Here is a 23,597-nt window from a genome sequence, read left to right as displayed (position 1 = left end):
TTATTTTTCTCTTGGGCATGGTTTAAGCCCTGCATGCTACGTTATGGAGGAGGTGAGGCATGTGGCGCTCATGGGAGGGCCCACATGGTCCATGGACATATTTTTATTTTTATTTTTTTTAAATCACTTTACAGACCTTCCTCACAACACTGTAATAGTGTTGCTGGTTTGCGTTTTCGTATCATCCTTTGCCTGGTCATGGGGACCACTGGGATGGTTGATTCCTAGCGAAACCTTTCCCTTGGAAACAAGGTATTGGGTATGACAGTGTCTCTTTGTGTCTGTTGCTTTCGGAACGTATTTGCATACTGTGCCATGGAGCATTTGCTTGATTAAAGAAAAATTGGGCTTATGAATTCTCTAATAGAATTTTGACTGTAGTCATGAGTTATATTGTTGCAGGGCTTTAAATATGTTGAGTTTGATGTTTTCTATGTGTGTTGGAATTGGAATTTGCATTCTGCATGTTTGTGGGATTCAAGTGGTTTCATGCCCATATGGTGCAGGTGGGGAAAAAAATTGACCTGGTCTATGGTGGGGGGAGCATGGGGCTCATGGGATTGGTCTCTCGGACTGTTCATGATGGTGGCTGCCATGTTCTTGGGTAAGAGATAAATTTCTTGTTGGGTTTGGTTCTTCTGATCTTTCTGCCCTTTCATAGAAGGGGCCTATGGCTATCCAGATCATTACAGTGTTATCTGTTTCAATTCTGGTACCTAGGTGTAAAATTAATTTTTACAATAGCATTGATGTTGCTGAACTGATAAAGATTGGCATCTCCTGTATGTTATTTTGACGAGATAATGTGTTTATCTGTGTTTACTTCGTTTTCAATAATTAATTTATTCCATTAACCCTAAATATATCGTCGTTCTGTTCTGGCAGGGTTATTCCAATCGCACTAATCCCTCACGAGGTACCATTGACTTCTATGCTGTATTTACAGTACAGCGTAATGATTATTTTTACTTCTTGTTTTTCTCTTCCCCATTTCTTTCACTTTTTTGCAAAATTTGGGGTAGTTTAACCGTACATGTAACAGCTCAGTGTTCTTTACAACGATCTTGAATACTTTCAATATATGTTTACATTTCCTTGTAGTCTTGTAGTCTTTCTGCCCTTACGAATGTTATGTTTTTAGGATTGCAAAAGGCCGAGAGTCTAACAATCTGGAGGCTATACTCTTTACATTTGCCTGGGTTATGGTTTAATTAAAAGTGAAAACACAGGAAATGCAGGTTGGTTAGGGATTTCAGAAACTTGGTGGCACATTAAGGTTTTTGAGGAATAGAAAGTCAATGCAACTTCCACGTTGAAGTCCAGTGTAGATGCAGTAATAACAAAGAGCCTCTTAGGACCTCTCAAGATGGGATGCAGAGGAAATACTTCAAACCAAAATCAGATATCTAATCCTTATTCAGGCCCAAGTTTACTCTCATTCGGTAACTAAAATAGTTATAGAAGCTTAGTAATTCGTCTTGAAAATTGTAATTCTGCATTTAGATAGCATTACGACGAAGCCCAACGTCTTAAAAATCTAACCCCGATGTTCATTAAGGAGTTCAGAAAGAAAGTGCCACAGCATTTGCAGAACGTCCATGGACACTGGTTATGCCGAGATAGAGATGCGAAAGGGGTTTCTTCATACCAACGTTTTATTCCATATCCATTCAATCTGTAGCCTGATTTGTATAGAATTGAGAGTATAAACTCTGTCATGCATACATTGATGCCAATTATTACAAATCTATAGTGATGAATTTGCTGCAAAAGTTCATAAATATTGATACACTTTTGTCAAGTTTGGCTCAGTACTTTAGCTGGGTGTGCTTATAATTATGATTCCTCTTTTGTCTAGATCTCACTTGAAGTGCCATCTGGTGGTATGTTTTTGTAACAGATATCTGGAGAGACAGTTGGTGAAGTGAAAACTGTTGTAGACATGCATGAGAGGAAGGCAGAAATGGCACGTCAAGCAGATGCTTTCATTGCTCTACCAGGTGTGTGTTTTTAATATAAGTCTTAAAGAATTTTCGACAAACAATGCACATGTGGAATTTTACGAATTCCATCCAAGATTTTTGAAGTTCAGATTAGTCCTCGTTTAATCACAGAGAGTTGTTAATAAGGTAGTGCTGTTTCAACCTACTGCTGATTGTAGGTGGTTATGGAACAATGGAAGAGCTCTTCGAGATGATCACATGGTCACAGCTTGGCATTCATGAGAAGCCGGTATCTATCCATAATAATAATCCATAATAATCTTGTTTTCCTTTCATGACTAATTCACATAATTGCGATTCGTTTCTACATTTCATCTCTGATGTGTGCTGAACTGCTTTTTTTAATTCAATCTTGAAGGTTATAGTGTCTGATGCAAATGTCCCTGGTGAGGGGGAACACAAAGACATGTCCTATATACGTCTCCAAAGAAACCTCCCTGGTTTCAATCCAAATACGTGTCACTGCTTGTATGGATTAGTAAGTGCTCTGATTTCTAAAAAGAATGGCGTTGCTTGAACCTGACATGTGGTATTTTAGGTTAATTGCTTGATATTTTACTAAGACTTATGGTATGTATGATTTTAAAAGCTGCTTTTGCAACTCCAGGATGCAGATTTAATAATGCTAGCATTAACAACTCATGAAACCCACTTCTCAATTTTAAGAGAGGTTGTTGACTTCTTTGCAACATAAACACTGATATTTTGTTTCCGGATATTCTGGGATTACTATGTAAGAGATAGCTCTGCCTCTGAGTATATACCTGTGGTGATGATACAGGTCATCACTTTCCCTGGTCAGCAAGAAAAATGCTACCTTTGTCAACATTATGCTAATAATTGAGCAGTTTCTCAACATCTGGACCTTGCGAGAGTACTTGGAGTGTGACATGAAGTTTTTGTGGGGAATGATTTCCTTCCGCACATGCCTACATTAGAAATCCGTGAGGTTTGTACATGATTTCTGGCATTCCTGTAGTGCTTTTCTTTTATTGACAAATCACAAAAAAGCCTTTACTACTGGCTTTGTTATACTGGTGTTTCCCCTTTAACTGGTCATCATTATTTGATTGGGAAATTATATTCCTTGTTATGAAATGAATTTTACAGAAAGTGCTAGTGTGGCTGTATTGTATTAAAGAGGATGCAGTGAAAGACCAGAAATTAACTCAAATTTCTGTTAGGGTGCAATCAACTTGCTGATGGATGTTAACTGACATAAGCAGTCTCAGCAGCTCAGTAGACAGTTGCAGTCCCAAAGGTACACACAATCACTTCCTGTTCTATATACATTTTCATTGTTCAACTTGCCATTATGATTCTGTGACTTGTAGTTGCATTGCATTACTAAACATAATATTGAACTCTAGTATCAAAACTGTGCATTGGATGTTAACTGACAGCTCAGCTCAGTAGACCTTCGCAGTCCCAAAGGTACACATAATCACTTCTTGTTCTATACCCCGTTTGCCTGAGAAAATTGTTTAAACATTATCCTGTTCAGTCAACCTTCACTTTCTCTGCAAAAGTGTTCCCAATTCAGTATGACAGAATATAGTCCCACTTGACTGAGAAAAGTATAGCTCTAGCACTTACTATCATAATAACAAGCCTAGGTTAAGCTATCTTTGACTGGTCAGTGGATTGATATACATTTACAATGACACCTGGCCATACTTAATATCATAATAACAAGCCTAGGTTAAGATGTCTTTGACTGGTCAGTGGATTGATATACATTTACAATGACTGATCCTAACATACAGCAGGTTCTTTTTTATCTTGGCAGTGGTATTTTGAACTCTGGTGTCAACACTGTGCATTCGATGTTAACTGACATAAACAGTCTAAGCAGCTCAGTAGACATATTATGATTATGTGACTTGTAGTTGCATTGCATCACTAAACATAATATTGCATCGAACACTTAGTCGTCATCATGTTTCCTATTTTTGAGAAATTCTTTTTTATCTTGGCAGTCGTATTTTGAACTCTAGTATCAAAACTATGCATTGAATGTTAACTGAGCCTACTCAATGCAGGTGCATTCTCAAGTGCATTCTCAGGCTAAACCTACTCAATGCAGGCACTTAACTTTGCTCAGGAAGCAACTATGGCAAGGTTGCCTAGGTTTTGCGTTGGATCTTAACTGAGCCTACTCAATGCAAGTGCATTTCACAAAGTTATCAGCTAGAAGCAACTGTGGGACATGAAGTATCGGCATCTAAAGGTTGAACGTGAGGCTCAAGGTGAAAAGGCTAAAGGCTGATTCCATCTGTTGGAAGCAAAGGAATCTATATTCTTTCAGAAGGTTCAAGTTGAAAGGCAAGGGCTAGAGTTGAAAGGCAAGAGGGTAAAGGCATCTGGCTTCTGGTTCCTGCCTGGCTAAAGGTGAGAGGTTACAGGCTTCATCTTCTGCTGATAGATTATAGGCTAGCATCTGTGTTACTTGGTGATGAAGGCAGAAGTTGACAGGCTCCTTCATGGGTCAAGGCTTAGAAGCTCAGTTTTGCAGGATGACCAATTCAGTTTGACAGAATCAGCATCTAGTTCGGTTCTCAATGCAGGGACTTGCTACCTCGCAGCCTCCCTTGTTTATTTTTATATCGAGAATAATTACTTATTTAGTAAACTCTAAGTAAAGAATTTGATGAGTTTGGAGCTTTTCATTATTTATTTATTTATTTATTTTCCGTTGTTTGATTCAAATTACATTGTACATTTATATCATATTAATAAATAATATTTATTTTCTAAATCTAAACTAAAATATGTATATCTATTGATTACTTGTCATTTAAATAATTCGTAACATAATTAAAAGAATTCAAAATAACAAAACCACATTATACATTTATATCATATCAATAAATAATATTATTGTCTAGATCTAAATGTATAAAAGTATAAATGTGTAAATGAGCAAAAGTGTAAATTTGGTAGTTACTTCTTATAATTATTTATGTTTTCTTTTAGGCTTTAACATATAGGAGTGAAAGTATAAAATTATAAACTTAATAGTGGTTAATACTCACTAAAAATTTATGCAAGTCCTTATCTCTTAGGAAATAACTTTTTTCATTTCATATATCAATTTCTATTTTTTCTAAAAACATAACATCCACTTAAGTGGCAGGGACTACGTTACCCTTCAACACTTGTTAAATTATGATTTTTTAATTTCTATTGAATTAAATATTATATATAATTATTGCTTGAGCTTATAACATACTAAACAATTTATTTGAGACATTTCCACATTTATTCATATTGTCTAAAACATTTGGATATGAACTATGTAGAAGATTTCCCTATACTTTTGGATATGAACTATGTAGAAGATTTCCCTATGCAACGTGTCTGTGAACACTTCACCCATCATCAAGGACTAGGAAGTAAACAATTTATTTTTAGTAGTTGGATTTAATTGTGTTAAAGTAATTTTTGCGAAAAGTCTTATCTTCCATGATTTGGTTATAACCAATGGCTTTTTACTTTATATTCATTTATTCTATTAATTTTTGCCCATAATTTTTTACTTTATATTTATTTAATCTATTAGTTTTTGCCTATGATTTTGTACTTTATATTTATCCAACTTATTAATTTTTGTTTGTTAAGGTGATATTAATTTACATTTTATATTAATATATGTTTTTGAATATTAATTAAAACATACGAAGTACATATTTAGTTTTTTTTTTTTTCCCTATATATATTTGACATTTAAAAAATGTTGAAATACAATTTTACATTACCCCTACATATCTCCCAGAGCACGCCTTGACACAAAGATAAAATAACATAAAAAAATAAAAGAAGGAAACAAAATATTAACAATATCATTATAAATTTGATATTAATAATATAGGAAATGAAAATAGTAGTTACATGTAAAGTTGATAATTAATTAAATAATATAATAAAAACAATTTATATTATTATTAAAAGTAACATAATAGATTAGTTTTTATTAAATTATAATTAAAAATATTAAAATATTTATAGCTTCTAGTATGATTCAATTGGTGATAAAAGTAATGTGTAATATGTGAAACTTAGAAATCCAAAAGCACATTTTGTAGACCCTCAAAAGTTTACTATTAGTTACTACTGGTTCATCTAGAATGCCAAAAAAAATATTGAAATATTTATAAAAACAATAAAAAAATAATATTTATAAAAATAGAATATTTAACTTTACCAATACTTATATATATATATATATATATATATATATATATATAATATGAAGTAAAATATATTAATTGTTAATGATTGAGGTTTCTAGTAAAAATGAGCCTCTTTTTTAAGAGCTTACACAACAATTTTATACTATAAATGAATATACATATAGTGTATCTACATAATGTAATTTTCAATCATTTCACAATGAATAGAACTACCAAATTTTATTCTTTTCAAAAAAATTAATAACTAAATTTACTTTGATTAATATAAAAAGTAATATAAATACAAAAAGAGTTTTCTAAACATATTATATTTGGAGTTTTTGGAAAAATTCAAGTATTTTTTTTCTTGAACAAATCTTAGTTTTTTGTTGTTTAAAATGGGTTTTTATACTCCATATATAGATTCAACACCATGAAACCCTCTAAAACGTGGCATAAATAAATTATGACAACATTTTTTATTTATCATTAACTAAAAATAATAATGCAAAAATAAGGATCGCACGTGCTTCTGCTCCCGCTGCCGCCTGCTGCCTGGGATTTGATTCAGCCCTCGGCCTCTCGGCATGGCCCCTCCGGAGGCTCCACCAGAGGAGGCAGTTCTTCAGCAAGCATTCTTCGACCTGGTTAGATCTTTGCCTCCACAACGAACTCGCCCCACAGTTTCGAAATTTGTGAAAAAGCTTGATGGGTTGCAGGAAGTATCTCTACCTCCAACCTTGCCCCGTATGGCTGCCCTTGCCTTGGCAGAAAGAGGACTTATTGGACAATTTACAAGACTTTGGCCCTCTTCTAAAACAGTGCAGAGGTGGGTGGAAAGGAACTGGTCAGACAAAACTCAGGGGAAAATCTCTATCAGATTTTGTGGGAAAGGATACTTTACATTTCATTTCGAAACAAAGGAAGACAAGGACTTAATCTTCCGCAATGGGCCTTACTTCATGGATTCCAGAGGATTATATCTCAATAAATGGACACCGGACTTTGATCCGGAGCTGGACATTCCTAGTGTTGTTCCTGTTTGGGTCTAGCTTCCTCACCTCCCCTTGCACTACTGGGGAGATGAATCAGTGCGTGCTATTGGGAATGATGTAGGGAAATACATTGATCAAAGTGAACCTAAAGACAATATGCAGGCTTGTGCTCATATCTGTGTAGAAGTTGATTTGGGTAAAGGCCTGCCAGAAGCCATCAAGCTCAAGGTTGACGATTGGACTCACATTCAGCAACTTGACTATGAGCAGATCCCCTTCAAGTGCAAGGTATGTCACGAATACGGCCACTTTGCCAATCGTTGCACTAAACTTCTTAATGTTGAAAACTCTCCACAAGAAGAGCAATGGGAAATAGTTAAAAAAAAAAAGGCAACCCCTAACCCTAAACCATCTCATGAAGCTGGCCCATCCTCTCGACCTCCTCCCAATCCTCCACCCTCATCTCCTCCCCCCTCTTCATCCCACCCTCCCTTCTTCTCTAATCGTCAACCTGATCCCCATTCCTCCTCTCCTTCCTCCAATCCCTTTCACATCCTCTCTCCTCCTGAGGATACCCCTACACCTGTGATTCAATCTGACCCTTTAGTTTCTCCCCTCCCCCTGATCATCTCCTCATCCCTCCCGACTGATCCCCCACCTCTCAGAATCACCAGAAGCAATTCTAAGGAGCATGGTTCCACCCTTGACAACCAAAAGAAGCCCGGAAGAAAATCTGCCAAACAGCACAGAGATGAAAATGCGCAAAAAGACATAGCATTGGGTCTCCAAAACCCCATAGAATCCTATATCCTAGGACAAATAGACAAGGACCAGGGAGGGAGAGAAACTCCTCGCATCCCTCATCTGAAATGATGAAAGTACTCTCATGGAACAACAGGGGATTAGGGCACCCCTCCAAATCAAATGCCTTAAAAGATCTAATTAATCAAGAGAGACCAGATATTGTTTTACTTCAAGAAACAAAGCAGGGACAGTTAGAAATGAACAAAATTATTGAACAGCATAAGCAATACAAAGGATGTGTGTGTGATTCCAGAGGAGCCTCAGGAGGAATTGCTACGCTCTGGCATCAAGATAAATGGAACAATACAGCAGAAATAGTAGAACAACACTGGATCAAGATTGTCTTGAAGAACAACATGAGCAGTCAACAGCTTGTCATCTACAATGTTTATGCTCCGAATCACTATAGGGATAAGGAAGCTTGTTGGGATTCCCTTAGCAACAATATAGCGGAAGAAGATAACAGCAACATAATTTTAGGTGGAGACTTAAATCTCATCTTGCATGCTAATGAAAAACACGGAGGCAGCTTCACCCTAGATCCTTTTAGAAACCAGCTGGAGAATGTAATGCAACATGGTGATCTTGTTGATATAATCCCAAAGAATCGTAAATTCACTTGGAGTAACCGCAGGTTGGGGAAAATCAATATTATGGAAAGGCTTGATCGAATCCTGGTAAATGTGTCCCTTCTTTCCACCTTTACAGCTGTTTATGCTTCCATTCTTCCCTTTGCAGCTTCAGACCATTACCCCACTGCTTTAACTCTTGAATCTCATTGCCCCCTGGGCCCTCTCCCCTTTAAATATAGCCCTTTATGGAATGACATTGCGGCAGCCAAAGATTTGATCCAACAAACTTGGTGACAGCACATTGAAGGCTCTCCAAGTTTCATATGGGAAAGCAAACTCAGGAATGTAAAGAATGCACTCAAGGATTGGGCAAAAACTCACTATAAAGAGCCGGAAGCAAAGAAAAGAGAAGTGAAAGCTAAAATCGAAGATTTCCATCACACAATGGAAAAGAAAGAGTACTATCAGGTGGAAAAAAATCAGGAAGAAAATCTCTACAGTCAGTTATATAGTATCAGAAGAGAAGAGGAAGAGAAATGGCGAATAAAATCAAGGCAGATTTGGTTGAAGAGCGGAGACAGGAATACGGCTTTCTTCCACAAGCAAGCCACAATTTGAAAAATTAGAAATAGAATAACAAATATCACAGACAACACAGGCATTCAGCACAACGATCAAGCTGCTATCAAAAACGCTGCTTCAGAACACTTCAAAGAGCTCCTAACCGAAAAAGGGGAAGAAGAAAACTATGTTGATCTCCTACAGCATATGCCAAACAAGATCGCAGCAGAAACAAATGAAAGACTGACCGAAGAGATAAAGGAAGAAGAAATCAAGGGAGCCATCTGGGGCCTCCAGCCTGACAAAGCACCAGGACCGGATGGCTTCCCAATTTGCTTCTATAGGGAGCACTGGGAAACTATCAAAAAGGATCTCATCAAATATTTTAAATGGATTCATAGGAAAAATAAATTGGGAGGCTACACAAATTCAACCCACCTAGCCCTCATCCCCAAGGAGAACCGTCCCTCTAATTTTTCCCGTTTCCGCCCCATATCCCTATGCAATTCTTCTTATAAAATCTTCACAAAAATCCTTGCTTCCCGACTCAAGCCTCTCTTGCCAATGCTAATCTCTGAAAATCAAGGTGGCTTCATGGCAAATAGGAAAATCTCAGATTCCATCCTCCTAGTTCAGGAAGCCATTCACTCAAGCCACTCTAGGAATGAAAAGGGTTTCATCCTGAAATTAGACTTGGCAAATGCTTTTGACAGGGTCAGGCACTCCTTTCTATTTGCTACTCTTCAAAAAATGGGCTTCGCTTCTTCATTTCTCGACCTCATAAGAGCTTGTATCTCTGGACCTTGGATAGCCCCCCTTGTCAATGGCAGGCCTGGCCCTGCCTTTCAATCTTCAAGAGGATTGAGGCAAGGCTGTCCTCTTTCCCCCTACTTATTTATCTTAATGGTTGAGTCCTTTAGTTGCGCCCTTGATCATAAGCGGCAGGCAGGTCTCATTACTGGCATCAAATTTGAAGATGGAGTTAAAAACATCAATCACTCCCAATTTGCTGATGATACCCTGCTGATAGGAGGGGCGTCTGCAATCATAGCTTGAATATTCAAAGCTTTATTAGACAAATTCATGAGTTATTCTGGGGGAATGATAAATCATCTCAAAATTTACATATATGCCTGGAACACCTCAGCTCAAACGCTTCAAAACATAGCCAACATCTTTGGGGTGCCTTGCAAGTTAAATTGGGACCACTTCAACTATTTGGGAATGCTAGTGAGTATAGGACATGCAAGAGCTGAAATATGGGAAACAACTCTAGATAAATTGAAAATAAAAGTACAGAAGTGGGGATCCACTTGGCTCAACCTAGCTGGCCAATTGGTGCTCCTTAAATCAGGCCTTTCTTCTCTTCCTCTATATCAGTTCTCCCTAGTTCAGGCTCCAGCCTCATTTCACCACAAAATGGAAAGTATACTCAGGTATTTCCTATGGCAGGGAGGGAAAAATGAAAGGAAAAATATAACTTGGTAAGTTGGAAACAAGTCATCCAAAGTCAGGAAAAAGGAGGACTTGGAATTAGATCTCCAATGCTCACAAACTTAGCCTTTGGTGGCAAGATAGTTTGGAGATTAATCGAGGATCAGCAAGCTTGGTGGAAAAAAGTTCTTGAGGCCAAATATCTCAGCAGCCCAAGGCAGCAACTGCTAACAAGTGAAATACCCGTCAGAAGTAGCACAAGAATTTGGAAACTTTGCAAAAAAGCCATCTCCTTTATGGCACAAAATGTCTCTAAGGTCCCCAAAGGTGGCAGCAAAATCAACATTGGAGCTGATAAGATTATGGGGAACCAACCAATTAGCAGCCGTCCAGGTATGGATCCAATTCTCCTCTTTCTTCAAAGCAAAGGAATATACAGCTTAGACCAAATTTCTCAATGGGATATAAATACTCAGGCTTGGAAGAGGTGGAGCTTCCCTCCCATCCCTGAAAACCTCAAAGAGAACCTCGACAATTTTCAGATTCATCTTCACAACATTGCTCCTATAATTAAAAATGGCATTGATGGATTCCGATGGGATCCCACTGGCTCCAGTTACTCAATACAAGCAGGTTATCATTATTTGTGTAACAGGGACTATTTGGCTCCTCCATGGATGTATTGGAAAACAGTATGGAAATCTGAAGCCATCCCTAAAGTGAAATTCTTTATGTGGACCCTCTTAAAAGGGAAAACCCTCACCTCAGAAAATTTGCAAAAGAGAGGTATTGTTGGACCCTCCCGATGCCCAAATTGTCAAGAGGCAGAAGAATCAATCCAGCACCTATTCATTTCGTGCCCCTTTGCAATCTCTTGCTGGAATAGCATTGCCCCAAATGGCCCTCTCACCTGGAATTCACAACTCTCCATTGGTGAAGTCTTAAACAACTGGAAGAAAAGCTACCCCTGGCAGCCCAAGAAAAACAATATTGCCAAGAGGGTGTGGGATGCCCTCCCATATGCTCTCTTATGGAAAATTTGGATTGCTAGGAACCGCAAGGTTTTTAGAGATCAGGAGACCTTAACCAGGCAACTATGTAGCAAGGCTAAAAGCCTTGCGATAGAAACTATTGCAGCCAAGAGCACAAAGAAAATCGATATGGCTAGTCTTTGTGTAGAAGAAAGAGACTTCATCAGGAGTCTGATAGACAAGAGTAGTATCCTTCCAACATCAAACATCTACAGCAACTCAACTAGCACTCTCAGCCACAATTGGAAAATAAGATTTAAGCAGGATGAATTCAATGAATGGCTTTGCAACAACAACTCTCATTCCCTTTTCTTTGATGGTGCCTCCAAGTCAAATCTGGGAGCGGCGGGGGCAGGGGGAGTGTTATGAAACCAGCTCAAGAAAAGATAGAAAAGATAGATCAATGCCTTAGAATTCAGCCTCTTCAAGGGGGCAACCTCCTTTACATTACATAAATGAATAATTCTTGGATGATACAAATGAAAAGACCTCCTTTCTATATATAGGAGTCTAAGGGGTCATAACATAATCACAGCCGACATAACAATAATAATGTAAGGGCACAATAATAACAATAGTGGGCTTCTATGGGGCACAATAGTAACAATATGGGCACTACATGGGTACATCAATATAATAAGTGGGTTTTTTTTTGTGTAAGTTAGCGTTTGTATTAAAGGAAAATATAGTACAAAACTTCTGCAAAACTGCAGAAAAACTGGCCGCTGAACAGCAGGCCAAGCTACAAGAGACAAGAAAAGAATAGACTGCCCACCACGCAGGGCGGCATAGAACCACAAGACTGACAGGGCAGCCGGAAAGGAAACAATCCACCTCGGCTCCCAAGAGAAGAATAGACTAGGGTAGAGTTGAGCAAACAGAACCGGTCCAAACCAAAGATTCTACACAACGAGGGTGGAATCATTCGGTCGACCTTTTTTCCCTTTCTTTTTGCCGACTTTGACCCAACCAGCTGGATCTTGTTGGTCATGAACGATTTGTATGCTGAGTTGGGCTGGAGCCGAAAGCTCCTTGTCTGAATCTGACGGAGAAGACACATGAGTTCGTTTTTGAGAGACAGGAGGGACAGTTGCTTCTTCGTGACGCGCTGGATGAGAAACCTGATCTGGGGTTTCGTCCATGACTTCCTCCTCTTCCTCCTCATCGTCTTCATCTGAGCTGGAAAAGCTATCCATTGGGGGAGGATCATGAGGTTTCCAGCTTTTAGATTTTGGCTTGGAATTAGCTTTCTTTTTTTGGAAAGGTAATGAAGGACACGAACTTTGTAGGTGCCCAGTGAGATGACAATTTCTGCACCGAAATGCTGTATTCTCAAAGTCCAGAGGTTGAGCCCAATGGAAATCGCCTATTTTGAGAATGATCTGATCAGGAAGTCCTCTACTTATGTCTATTTCTGCGCAGATTCTGGCGAAGGTATAAATTCCTTTTAGCCCTCGTGAGGGATCTGTGTCGAGGTAGCGACCTAAGGAATTGCCGATAGCTTCAAATACAACAAAGTTCCAGAGATGCGCCGGAAGGTTAGGGAGTCTAACCCAGATCGGGAGTTTGGTGATGACTGCTGTGGAGGGATCGAACTCTGGGAACCACGGAGTGAGGAACAGACCCGCCGAATTCCAAAACCAAGGGCCTCCAGTTAAGGCTTTTTGGTAATCATCGCTATCAACAAACAGAGTTATGAAGAAGCCTTTAGAGCAGAAGATAACCTTGCAATTGTTGGTCCAATTAGCATGAATCCATTGGTATAGGTCTGCTGTGTTAGGCCAAAGACCATTGAACCTGCAAATGATGCCCTTTTCTGCAAACACCTGATATTGCGTATCCAACAAGGGATGTGATATTTCAATGGTGGGGGACTCTTCCAGCTTGTCCACTAGGAAGGGCTTGGGAGCTTGAGCAGGAGGAGCTCTATCCTTAGGCTTCTGAGAATGGACTGCATCTTTATATGAAAAGGCAGCAGCTGAAGAAGGCTGTCCAACAGCGCCCCCTCTCAGACGCAAGGACAGGGAAATGGAGGCATTTCTTTGAATATTGTAACAGGACAGGGGACAAGAATCCTCTAATTGTTTACCTTCATAGAGGAGCCGCTGAAAGATTGCCGGGTAGCCCTCCTTGTTTTCCAGGTGTAGCTTGAGGTGCTGCACCAGATCAGTAGATCTCACCCACAGCAGCTTTGACTTACCGGAAATGAGGACAATCAGAATCTGGAATGGTTCTGAGATTTCTGTTCTCTGCGGGCTACTGAGGCCCTGATGGCCAGGGGGACTGGAGAGCACGCATCTGTCTGAGAGGGAGGTGCTTCTGAGACTCACGGTTGAAAGAGTTGCAAGGCTTTGCTTAGACCATGCTTCTGCTGGGACTTGGGAGTTAAGCCGGCGACTTAAAACCCTTTCAGCGCATTCCATTTGAGCTAAAACAGAGTACAGGCCCCTGATTGAGATAGAATCTCGAAGGGGCGTTTTGTCAAACAGATGCCCCACATCCTCATCGGATTTGGCGACCTTTGCAACGGCCAGCTTGAATGCTTCAGCTCTGGTCGTCTCGTTCACCCTAGACCACTAATCGACGCAGGCTTTCTTCCTCCAGAACAGATTTGAAGCAAACCCTGTGAGATCTCTTCCATTTGTGTGCATTTCATGGCTAATCGCCATAGGGTTCATCCTGGAGCTCCGATTCTCACCGTGGGAATGAAGCCCCGAGAGCCTCATTGAGAGCTCCGGCTTGAAGGCCGTAACAGCGGCGAGGCTGTAAGAACTCTGGGCCTTCAGCCATGGCAGCTCCTCCCATTTGCAGGCCGGCGGAGAAGACAACGCATTTTCCAGAAAATCGAGGATAGAGGATGCGTCCATGTCTGAGAGAGAAATATCGCACTTGGGATTCCTGTAACCACTGATACAAGACAGCTCCTGGCCATCTCTTGCAGCGCCGACGACAGACGGAATGAGAACGGCAGCCATGGTTATCGAAACCCTCGTTTCAGAAAATCGCCGGAGCTTCGTTTCATTTTCTTGGACAAGAGGTACAATATAATAAGTGGGTTGTACTAATAACAATAAGGGGTTACACTAGTAGTATAGGGGCCTAACATGCCCCTCTCCTTCAAAAAGCGTTGTCCTCAACGCTTGAGTAGTTCTTGATGCTTCTGTATAAAATTCTTGTCCTCCCATGTGGAATCTTCAGTGGGTAAGTTCTTCCACTTGATGAGATACTTTGAAATTGATTGATTTCGTAGCTGTCGGGTTCTTGTTTCTGTGACTGCTCCAGGTTCCAATATGATTTTTCCTTCCTCTTCAATTTCTGGAAATATTGTTTGAATTGGGATCTTTTGCAACTTTTGAATAAGTGGCCATACTTCTTCGTCCTTCTTCCATTCATCCCTTGCTTCATTTATCCAATCTGGTTGGATAATAGAAATAGTACAAAACAATGCTTCCACATCCTCATCCTTGAAGAGTCTTCCCATTCGGTAAGGTCGCCATTTTTTAAGTGCATGTAGTATTGCCAACATTTCCTTCTCATAAATAGCTTGCTTGAGATGTAGCAGTGAAAATACCCAATCACCTACATCAAAACATTTTCACTACGATGTTGATCTACCCGTTGTTTCGTTTGATTTTGCACCGAAGTGGCGTCATCCTTTAAAAGTTGAAGAACTTGTTGTTGATGCTTGATGTGATCTTTCACTGCTTGAACCCTTTTCTTCTTGATATGTCCTTCTATCTCTAGAGTTTGAGGAGTGGCAATTTCTTCCAATCCTTTAAAAGATATGGTTGGATTTATTTCTTCTTTCTCGATGTGATTTTTCACTTCTTGCACCTTTTTATTCTTCATATGTCCTTCTATCTTGAGAGTTTTAGGAGTGGTAATTCTTGCCAATGCTTTACAAGATATGGTCTGATTCATTTCTTCTTGCTCTGGGGTGGGGTCCTGGTGTATATCCTCTTCTTTTGATGTTTCTTGATCCTTTTCTTCCTCCTCTTCATATTCTATGTAAAATAATTTCTTCTCAGCACACTTATGACCTTTAGTGCATTTGCTATCACAATTGTAACAAAGCCCTTTTTCTCTTTTTTCTTCCAATTGTTGTGGTGTAACCCTTGTAGCTTGTGGAAGGCTAGGAGAAACAACACTTCCATCTTTATAGTTGTAAGGGGTATGCTTCCTGGTTTCCATAATTTTTCTTTCCACTATGTCACAAAGCCCTTTTACTATTTCCAATTGTTGTGGTGTTGCTCTAAAGAAGGTGTTGCTCTTTGTATCTTCATAATGTGCTACCATTTCCTCCATGAAAATTGACCACGTAACAAGTTGTTTACGAGAACAAAGCCCTTCATACCATAAAAATTGATCCGGTTCTAAATATGAAGATGCAATACATACCTTTTGTAATAGTGGTACACCATGTAGATCAAAATATTGCTCCATCTGAAGTATCCAATTCACCGAATCCTTGCCATCAAACTTCCTCATCTTGTTTTTTCTTGATTTTAGGAGCTCGATCTTGAAACGACTATAACTCTGTACTTTCGGATCTTTCAATTCTGAAATTTCGACCTGTGGTAGCCCTCTACGTCCTCTTTCCAATGCCACTAGTTTGATCCAATTTTGATTCTCCAAGAAAGAGTTATGCACAAGCTCCCAAGATGACCTGATTATAGACCTTTCCAGAAGAGCAAACTTGTATGAAGTGCCACGTGTCACTGTTTCAACCTTTGGCTCTGAAAAATATCTACAAGAAACTACATTCCATCCTCTTTCTGTAAATTCTTATGAAATTTCAATCCGATGCTCATAGAGAAAGTTATGACAATTTTCCCCAGGTCACCTGTTTGGAATGTAATTCAGGAGTCTGCAAAAAGACCAACTTCCTCAGATCATATCTCCACAAATATAGTGCGAAAAGATCTGAAATTTGGGTCCGAGGTTCAGCACGATTTCTTCTCAAATGGGTTTTTTTTGCAGCTTCTGAAACGTCTCAGAAAAAAATTTATAGCGAAAATGCCACGATGGCCTGTTTGGAGCAGCGAAACCCTAGCATCCAAAGCTCTGATACCAAATGTTATGAAACCAGCTCAAGAAAAGATAGAAAAGATAGATCAACGCCTTAGAATCTAGCCTCTTCGAGGGGGAAACCTCCTTTACATTACATAAATGAATAATTCTTGGATGATACAAATGAAAAGACCTCCTTTCTATATATAGGATTCTAAGGGGTCATAACATAATCACAGCTAACATAACAATAATAATGTAAGGGCACAATAATAACAATAGTGGGCTTCTATGGGGCACAATAGTAACAATATGGGCACTACATGGGTACATCAATATAATAAGTGGGTTGTACTAATAACAATAAGGGGTTACACTAGTAGTATAGGGGCCTAACAGGGAGTAATCTATAAACCCAATGGAGACCCCTTAGTCACCTTTGAGTGGGGATTGGGAAACCTATAAAATAATAGAGCAGATGCTCTGATGCTCTTTCAAGGCCTACTCTAGCTTCAAATCCATGGAATAAGGAAATCTTTGATCTTTGGAGATTCTGCTATCATTATAAGTCTAATGAACAGCAAGCGAAAAGCCTCCAACATCTTCATACAGCAAACCATTAGCAGATGTCAAACTATGATCAATCAAACTTGGGAGCTTAAATTTTTCCATATTCTTCGCACCATAAATCGAGAAGCAGACAAACTCGCCAGTCAAGCATGTATCCAACCTAAAGGAAATATCCTCTGTAACAATGAGGATCTTTTTCAACTCCTCCCATGATCTTCCTCATGATTTGTGACAATCCTATAAATCTTGAGACTTGCAGAAATTTCAGGGCATACCCTGACAAAATCCAAGGCAATCCCGATGTGGCCAATTCTCTGCCGCCAAAAATCTTACCTTCTCATCCCACAGACTTCATAGCTACTTCGATTTTTGGTCGCCCATGTGAAATCCGTGAATCCTCCATCTCTTACCGCGTGACTCTGTCCTCCCTCTCTTGTAGCCCGCTTGCCATAAATACTCAGGCGCCTTTTCTCCGTCTCTAGGTCTTCTCTTCTATCAATGATTATTCCACTGCTTCCGCGCTAGTCTTCGATCATAGCTGCTTCTCAGCGCCTGCATCTCGTGCCTGTTCCCTTCGTTCTCCCTTCACTCAGAGTATTTCTCCTGGAAGCCCTGTTTTATTGTCTACTCTCTGTAGCTCCTCCCTTGTTCCTCTAGTTGTTGCTGCTCTCCCTGAGTTTTGTTGGCCTTCGTTCCCTCCCCCGCCATTCCTCAACCCTCCTTTCATTCCAGCGCTCCCCCTCGAGCTAGTGTAGTTGAGGGCCATTTCAATAAAGTTCTATTCTCTATCATCCTATAACCATTCCTCCCACTTACCTGCTTCTCCAGTCGGTTCTCCCTATTCTGGAAGCATTCATTGATCCTTTCTCTATTCCCTGAGCACTTATCCTTCCCTTTACTTTGTTCTGCATATCTTCTGTCCTGACGCTTTTGTTACGATTGCAACAACTCTTTCTTGGTGCAGTAATCCAGCGTATCATCAAGACAGAGCTAAGGATTCTCAGATGGCTCGTAGTGAAGACTGCCTGCACTGTTGAGATCTCCAGGAAGAGCTTGAACAAATCAGAGTGCACCAGCGTGTCCTGGATGAAAAAATCGATTCTTCCACTCGGTTAATCAATGCAAAATATGAAGCTGACTTAAATCTTTTTCTTCATCGTGTCTCCTCCCTGCAAGATCAATTCAATGCCTTATCCAATACTTGCGCTCATATTCAAGAATCTATAGATATTCTAAAATACATGATGGAGAAGCTCAATGCTCCAAGCACCAGCTCTTCCAGCATCAAGATCGCTGAAGCGGATAGCAAGTCGGATGAATCTACCGCTCGTCAGATTAGCCACATCAATATAGACTAGGATGTTTTGTAAATTCTGTCTACTCTTATTCCAGTTTGTCAGAATCTACTCTTGTGCTAGTTTCCTCCAAGTCAGAAATGACAGTAATTTAGCATAATGTTGTAATGTAATCCAGTTGCAAGCTCAGCCTTCGAGCTCTACTCATGTAACTCAGGAGCTTAGCCTCCCAAACTTTTTTTGAATATAATCAGCAACCGAATTTGTTAAAAAAAAAAAAATCAAAAAAAAAAAATGCATTAAAATATTAAATAAGCTAACAATGAAAATAAGTATAAATTTCTAATAAAATGATTAAAAATATAAATAAGGAGTATAAATAAGCCCTCCTTGACATTAATACTTATACAAAAAGAAAGGATATTATATATTTAAAGACTTAACTAAAATAAAACATAAAATAAAGTGATTAAAGATAAAACCAAATCCTTTTAATATTTAGATTTATCAAACAAAATATTATACATTTTATATTTAAAGCTTTATAAGCATAACTAAACATCATTAAGTAACATCAATGATTCACCACATATAAATTCCTTGTGATCTCTTATGTAGGGAATCTATACACTCTATAAAAGGTTTTAGGTGTAACGGGAGTCGCCAATCAATTCCATGCTCTCTTCCAAGTTATTAAAACAATAAAAAGTACCCCAATTCCAATTACCACTCCTATCCCCACGTTTATGATTGACATCTTTTCTTTTGCAATATCCAACCATCCTGCTTTAACACTTGTTTTTGCACCAAGACTTCCCATTGATCTTGTTTTAATATTTTTGCATGTTGTCAAAGGATATAGACACAAGCACTTATTCCTTTGAAATGAATCTACAGAGAAAGTGGAAAATTGTGTTCCTGTTTGGAGTGAGCCACACAAGTTATTAGATGAAAAATTGACAACCACCAACATTGATAATTTGGAGAGCTCTTGAGGAATCACTCCTGTGAAATTATTGTTGGCCAAGTCCAATTGCTCCAAAATAGACATATTACTAAGAGAAGAAGGAATTTTCCCTTGAAATTTGTTCCAAGATAATTCAACAATCTCAAGCTAGTCAAACTTCCTATACTAGTAGGAATTTCACTTGTGAAATTATTGTTGGAAAAATCAAATATTGTGTTGGTAGCAAATTCAGATGATAAATTATAATATCTTCCTTTGATGTCAATCTACATTTGACAATAGGATATGTTGTTTGTGTACTCATCCATGAAAGTCTTATTGTGCCAAGATTCATTTATTGCAAATCCTTGAAGTTTTTCAAGATCAGATGGTATCCCTCCACTGAATTTGTTATAAGATAAATATAAAATATATAACTGAATGAGATTTATGATCCAATGGAAATACCATCAGAGAACTCATTTTAACCGAGAATTAAAACTTGTAACTTGTGAAAAGATGCAAAGTACCCTGGTATCTCACCCATTAATTTGTTATTCCATAAATCTAGAAATACAATTCTATTAGAGTTGACAAAAGATGAACTCAAAGACCCTAAAAATGTTTGGAATAAGCAGAGAAATATAACAATGAAAATGAAAACCCTATGTGTAGATCTCCGTTAAACATGTTCTTTGACACATCAAATGCAACTAATGAACCACATTTATGTAAGGTTGGCATTGGTCCTTCCAACTTGTTTTGTGATAAACCACCAAAATTAAACATGTAAGACTATTAAAGATACTTCGAAGGATTTTTCCTAACAATTTATTATCATGCAAATAGAGATATTGTAGCTTAGTACAATTGCCTAGAGTTGGTGGAATCTAACCACTTAGTGAGTTATGTGGAAAATCTAGATATTCCAATTCGATTAGATGAATAAACTCTATTGCTATGGTACTTGTGAAGCCGTTATTATGAAGATAGATGGCTGATAGCTTGGTACAATTACTGAGAGTTTGAGAGATCTGACCACTTAATGAACTGCTTTTGAATTCTATATATTCCAAGTCAACTAGACTACCAAACTATGTGGGTATGCTCCCCATGAAATTGTTAAAAGGGAGCTTGAGAGATGATCACTTAGTGCAATTGCTAAGGGTCAGAGGGATGTGGCCACTTATAGAGTTTCCTATGAAATCAAGCAGTTCCAACTTTACTAGGCGACCAAATTCTATTGGTATGGAACCTGTGAACTTGTTCCATGTAAGGGAGAGGATCACTAGTTTAGTACAATTGGTGAGAATTAGAAGAACACGACAAATCAAAGAGTTACCTGACAAGTCAAATAGTTCCAAATTTACTAGACGACCAAATTCTGTTGGTATTGTACTTGTGAAGTTGTTGTAGGCAAGGGCGATCCTTCAGAGGCTTGTGCAATTAGACAGTGAAGTTGGAATAGATCCCGTAAGCATATAATTAATGTTGAGTGATTATGGAATAGGCAAAAACATATAATTAAAGCTCAAGTCAAGCTCTCGTAGCGCTTTAAGCTTCCAAAATTCACATGGAATTTCTCCTATCAAAATATGGTGAGAAATATTCAAAGTATCCAGTGAGGAGATGTTGCCAGTAAACTGCAAAAGAGTCCCTGTGAGATTTTATCCAGGAAGGATTATGGCAACTACTCTTGGATTTTTATGTCTACAGGTAATACCATACTAGGAGCATGCTTCCTCCCATGTCTCAGTTTTCCAGTTGGAAAGCCTTCCAGAGGGATCATTGATATGCTTCTTAAAAGGCAAAAGGGCCTACACGTCCATCTAGAGTGGGCTTGGATGACATTCCTCCAGCATTTGACTTCCATTGGAACCTTAGTAGAGAATTTGTTAATTGTAGTGGAAAGGGTTGTAGTAAAATTGTGGTAAATGATATCAATGTTATCATTATATGATAAGAAACCTAGAGCCCTCTCCAAATCTTGTAAGAGATCCATTTTACTTTTGTCAAAATGCTTGTGCCTTTGAATTTCACCATTCTTTTGCATGTAGTTGGTGTGCATCTTAAGATTTAGGGTTAGGGATAAGGGTCTATGGTCATAATCAAGCTCACGTTCATTTGGGATGTCAAACTTTACCATAAACTTGAGAAAATGGGTGTCAGATATTGCATAATCTAGAACACTCAAACCATGAATGCAAGTCATATAGCTAGAGGTATGCCTGGATCCCTGGGTTGGCTGTGGTAATTCACACAGACTCTCAGAAGGTATTATTCAACACCTTCATGGCAGGGGCATTACACATATCATGCATATTGGGGACCGAGACAACTCATCCTTTCTACATCAGGCATGGAGGACTGCACTAGCACTGGACATACCGGAACATTGGCATGATGAATGGTCCGCATACACGGATGCTCTCTCCCAGGCACATATTAGACTCACTGAAGGTCCAGATGAAATAATATGGGCATCATCCAAACATGGACTTTACGCTCCAAAACTTGGCTACTTAAAGCTCATGGAACCCCACTTGCCTCCTATTATTCATCCTACCTGGAGGACTCTTTGGAAACTCAAAGCTGCCCCACGCACAAGATTACTTATGTGGAATATTATCTTCGACAAGATCCCTACAGGTACTAATCTTATGAAGCGCTCTTTCAATGGTCCATTCCGATGCCATTTGTGTCAACAGGCTGAAGAAAGCACAGCTCATTTATTTTTAACCTGCAATGTCTCTTCTCTATTCTGGAATGGCATCAAATCTCATCTCCCCCAGATAAATCAGTGGCACGGTCAAAATATTCTGGAGGCCTGGGAGAATTGGCACACAGAGCATTCGGGGAAAGCTCTTAATTTACCGCTTCTAGCCTGCTGGGCTATTTGGATAGCACGCAATCAGGCTATATTCAACCTAAGGGTACCCCACTGGCCGTCCATCACTCTTCATATGTTAGCTGACTACAACCTGATACCTGATGAAGATCACACTGGACCTGCTCGTGTTCTCAGACAGCTGGACATTGACAATACTAAACCGTGGGGATTCTTTGATGGTTCAGCACAGGAGGTGGGGTGTGGGGGTGGAGCCACTCTACACCTCAATGACTCACACAGATTCAAATTACAAATCCCCCTTGGTCGTGGAACCAATAATTTTGCTGAACTTAGTACAGCCATGCACCTTATCCACTTTGCCATTCTTAAAAGATGTAGACATCTACAATTATTCGGTGATTCCAAAATCGTATGCAATTGGTTGTCGAATGCATCTCATTGTCATGCATTTACATTGAGACACATTCTTGAGGAGGCAAAGAGGCTGATTACTTCTTTTGACTCATTTGCTTGTCATCACATTTACAGGGAACAAAACACTGAAGCTGATCAACTCTCCAAAGCGGCTGCGCTCAGGCAAGGAGAAGATTGGATGATACAGGAGGAGAACGAGGGGTCTTTCTATCAGTATTACCACAGACCCTTTGATGATCAGATGGATATTGGGCGTTAAGGCCCATTAAGTATAACATTTTTGTATATTTTTGCTGTAAATATTTATAGTCACTACATGGCTCTAGAAAGAGCAAACAGATACTTAAATTTTGTTATGCTTACAGTAACATCTTTGACAGCTCCCTGCGTGGAGACTGAAGTATTATTATTTTTGGTTTTTCACAGTCTTATGACTGAACTCGATAGGCATAAATGCCTCTACTTGAATGCTTCGGCATATACAAAATGTAATTTCTTACTATCAATAGAAATTACGACTTTTTCCCAGGGGAAAAAAAAAAGCTAGAGGTATGCCACTTATTAATTCCATTACAAATAATTAGGTACTGGTAACTATAAATATTGACAAGCTCGGTACCAAATAGGTTATTGGTTGTGTATTCATAATTTATTTTCAATCTATTAGCTAAGTCACATTACTCATCTAGCCATAGGGGGTTAGGATTAGAGTTATTTCTTAAGAGAATAGCTTGGTTAGTAACAGTTCTAACATTCAAGCCCTAAAGAAAAAGGATATCACCTTCACTCCTTAGAGTGTGGATATCTAGTTATAAGGTGTTGAAGGGGAAATTCTTATCTTGGTTTTTTTCTTATAGGATTTAGAGTTAATAGGAGTGAAATAAAAAATAAGAAATTTCAATCTACATGTACTCGTTAAGGGGGTCTACCTTATGAAGT

General features: G+C 38.9%; 1 protein-coding gene and 1 pseudogene across 1 annotated transcript; both read left to right on the top strand.

The window, feature by feature from the left end:
- The first annotated feature begins 43 nt into the window (after positions 1 to 43).
- LOC149143879 (cytokinin riboside 5'-monophosphate phosphoribohydrolase LOG7-like) lies at positions 44 to 6,261 on the top strand (annotated as a pseudogene).
- A 15,447-nt stretch (positions 6,262 to 21,708) lies between these two features.
- On the top strand, positions 21,709 to 22,917 carry LOC149143878 (uncharacterized). Its single transcript, XM_089451976.1, has one exon. It carries the CDS (start codon positions 21,709 to 21,711, stop codon positions 22,915 to 22,917), a length of 1,209 nt encoding a protein of 402 aa, XP_089308102.1.
- The last annotated feature ends 680 nt before the right edge of the window (positions 22,918 to 23,597 follow it).

The sequence above is a fragment of the Pinus tabuliformis genome, chromosome X (genome assembly GCF_031772625.1).
Source record: "Pinus tabuliformis cultivar Carrire ecotype Pingquan chromosome X, CPIR1, whole genome shotgun sequence".
NCBI classification, from domain to species: domain Eukaryota; kingdom Viridiplantae; phylum Streptophyta; class Pinopsida; order Pinales; family Pinaceae; genus Pinus; species Pinus tabuliformis.
The sequence above is the reverse complement of the archived record's forward strand: the minus strand, read 5'-3'. Positions and strand labels throughout refer to the sequence as shown.

Coding starts and splice junctions, on each gene's coding strand:
- LOC149143878 (XM_089451976.1), top strand. CDS start 21,709: ATGCATATTGGGGACCGAGACAACTCATCCTTTCTACATCAGGCATGG.